The 2,564-nt window shown below is 33.7% G+C and overlaps 1 protein-coding gene across 1 annotated transcript; it reads left to right on the top strand.

The window, feature by feature from the left end:
* The first annotated feature begins 922 nt into the window (after nt 1-922).
* LOC118747337 (elongation of very long chain fatty acids protein F-like) lies at nt 923-1,987 on the top strand. The gene is made up of 2 exons (XM_036481380.1): nt 923-1,064; nt 1,179-1,987. The coding sequence occupies exons 1-2, from the start codon at nt 942-944 to the stop codon at nt 1,755-1,757; spliced, it is 702 nt and encodes a 233-aa protein (XP_036337273.1). The 5' UTR covers nt 923-941; the 3' UTR covers nt 1,758-1,987.
* The last annotated feature ends 577 nt before the right edge of the window (nt 1,988-2,564 follow it).

The following is a 2,564-nucleotide window of genomic DNA, read 5'->3' as shown; positions in this document are numbered from 1 at the left end:
CATTTAATTTTAGTATAATGCAGTGCAAGTTTCCAGCTGCTATAAAATCATGTTAATTTTTGGCAATTTTTTTTGTGCTGGCACAGTGTTCTCCATATAAAAGAAAATTTTCGAACATACTTTTGTATGAAAAAAACATGAAACACATTCAACAAAAAAAAAATTAATTTGTGAGCTGTCTGCAAATGTTTTTTGATGTTAGCTGTCGCTTCACCTGAACATATGAAAAGAAATTCCAAAGAATCGGCAAAAAAAGGCCAATGCCGATGCCGATACCGATTAATCGGTCGGACTCTAGTGAAAATCGTCGATAGGTTAGAAATGCTTTTACAGAATGGCTGCAAATAATCCACAGTAATTACGTACGGCCCTACTGAAAAACATGAAACTTGGAGTTGTCTCGTTATTGCAGAGGACCATCGATATGTGCAATACATTTACATAATTGAACCTTTGTACTACAAATTTATGAATTGACTTTCTAACAATTAAACAAGTTTAATCGAAAAAAATACTTTTTTTTTTTTGCGGAAAAACTGAATAAATTTAGACAGACATTTGAACTGCATTAAAAATCAACGAACAAATATTAACAATCTCATACAAAGTAGGCATAAAATGTTGCGCGCCAGTAAACTTACAAGCGGAAGTGTGAACCAGTACTGTCTGGGAACTCATTCAGTAAACATTTGACTAGTTGGAGGCCGGCAAAATGTCGAATCTTTTGCAATATACCTACGACTTGCTCACAAGTCCGAGTCCCAGCAAAGATGGTAGGACTATTAAATATACATACATATATTTGTATCCTCTATACCTAAATACTTTTGTTTATAAATTATGAAATGATTGATTTGATTTCAAATTTCTTTTTCGAAGGCTATGAATATTTACCCTACCATGGCGCCCTCTGGGTAGGCATACTAATCGAAGTTTTCTACATGGCATTTGTCTTCAAAATTGGACCGTGGCTTATGAGGAATCGAGAGCCGTTTAACTTGACGACGGTGCTGGCATATTACAATATAATACAGATAGTTTTCAATTCCTTTATGGCTATTTTAGTAAGTGCATAGTTTACTAAGTATTTATGTATATTTATGACTACGAAACCAAAAAAATATGTACCTAAATCGGAGCAAACGCCCATTAATATCGCTGCGATTTCACACTTTCAGGCTATATACTTGTATATTTACAAATATGTTGTACCCTTTAGTTGTATGACAGTGCTGCCTTGGGAACATCCACTCAAGTGGATGGAGCTTATAACCGGCTACTGTTATTTCACCAATAAGTATCTCGATCTCTTCGATACAATATGCTTTGTGCTACGAAAAAGTTACAAACAAGTGACTTTCCTCCATGTTTACCATCATGTAATGATGACCGGGACAGGAATCGTGTATATGAGGAATATTGGTGCAGGTGGACATGTCGTCGTAACAGGCATCATGAACTCTATTGTGCATGTGATAATGTATGGCTATTATTTTGTGAGTGCCACCAGGCCGCATTTGAAAAATTCACTATGGTGGAAAAGGTATATTACACAAATCCAATTGGTGCAATTCATTTTGGCATTCATACATAATATGTGGCCACTGGCAATTGCTCCTGAGTGCAGTGTTCCGAAAATCTTTTGTGTCTTCTCTGTGATACAAGCCATAATAATGATATACCTATTTGGTAAATTCTATAAGAAAGCCTACTTGGATGTGAGAAAAAAAGTTGAAACGAGCAATAAGGTGAAGTGAACCGTCGTGGTACCTGGGAGTCGACTACAAAAAATTACTTTTATTAACTCTTTGGTTAGCATGCCTCTGCTCTACAGATGTATGTAAGTAATTGTTTTTGTATAAGCAAGTGAAAATGGTAATCTAATATAGGAGATTCTACAATGTAGACAATATAAATATACAGTACAAATGCACAAAAGAGTGTAAAAATCTATATCTGGAAATACAATCTATATGTACATATACTACACGAAGGCATTTTTTGTTCAGGATAAAAGATCTTCACCGTTCGCTCGGTTTTCAAAAATGGCATGTCAAATTAAAGCTGGTTAAAACTGGTTTATTTTTTTGAAAAGAGTTGCCACCTGTTGAACAATTAAATTGAAATTACGTAAAAATCAATGCCATCATATCCGCACCGTTCGTTCGATTTTCCAAAATGAGGTCTGTCAAATTAAAAGGCTTGGACTGTATGTACAATATGGTTTTACTTGTTTGAAAAGAGTTGCCACCTTTTAAAAAATTATATTCCAATTGTTAAAAAAATAAATCAATAATTACAAAATGGGTATCAACCGAAAAACCTTTGTTTCCTAGCTGAACTATAGGAGAGTTGCCACCTGTTTAAATAATCATATTAGGTAAGAAAAATATGTACCACCATATGGGTACCAAACGAAAGGAGTTTCAGAAAGTAGTAGTTAGAAAATATTTTAAAGATGTTTACAAAAATCGCATTTTTTATAAATAAAAAGTGATTAGTTTTTTGATTTGGCCGTTTTAAAAAGTTATATATAAAATGCTTTAAAAATATTTCTTTCCAAA

The sequence above is a fragment of the Rhagoletis pomonella genome, unplaced genomic scaffold (genome assembly GCF_013731165.1).
Source record: "Rhagoletis pomonella isolate Grant_MI unplaced genomic scaffold, Rhpom_1.0 Rhpom_scaffold_00011, whole genome shotgun sequence".
NCBI lineage: Eukaryota > Metazoa > Arthropoda > Insecta > Diptera > Tephritidae > Rhagoletis > Rhagoletis pomonella.
The sequence above is the reverse complement of the archived record's forward strand: the minus strand, read 5'-3'. Positions and strand labels throughout refer to the sequence as shown.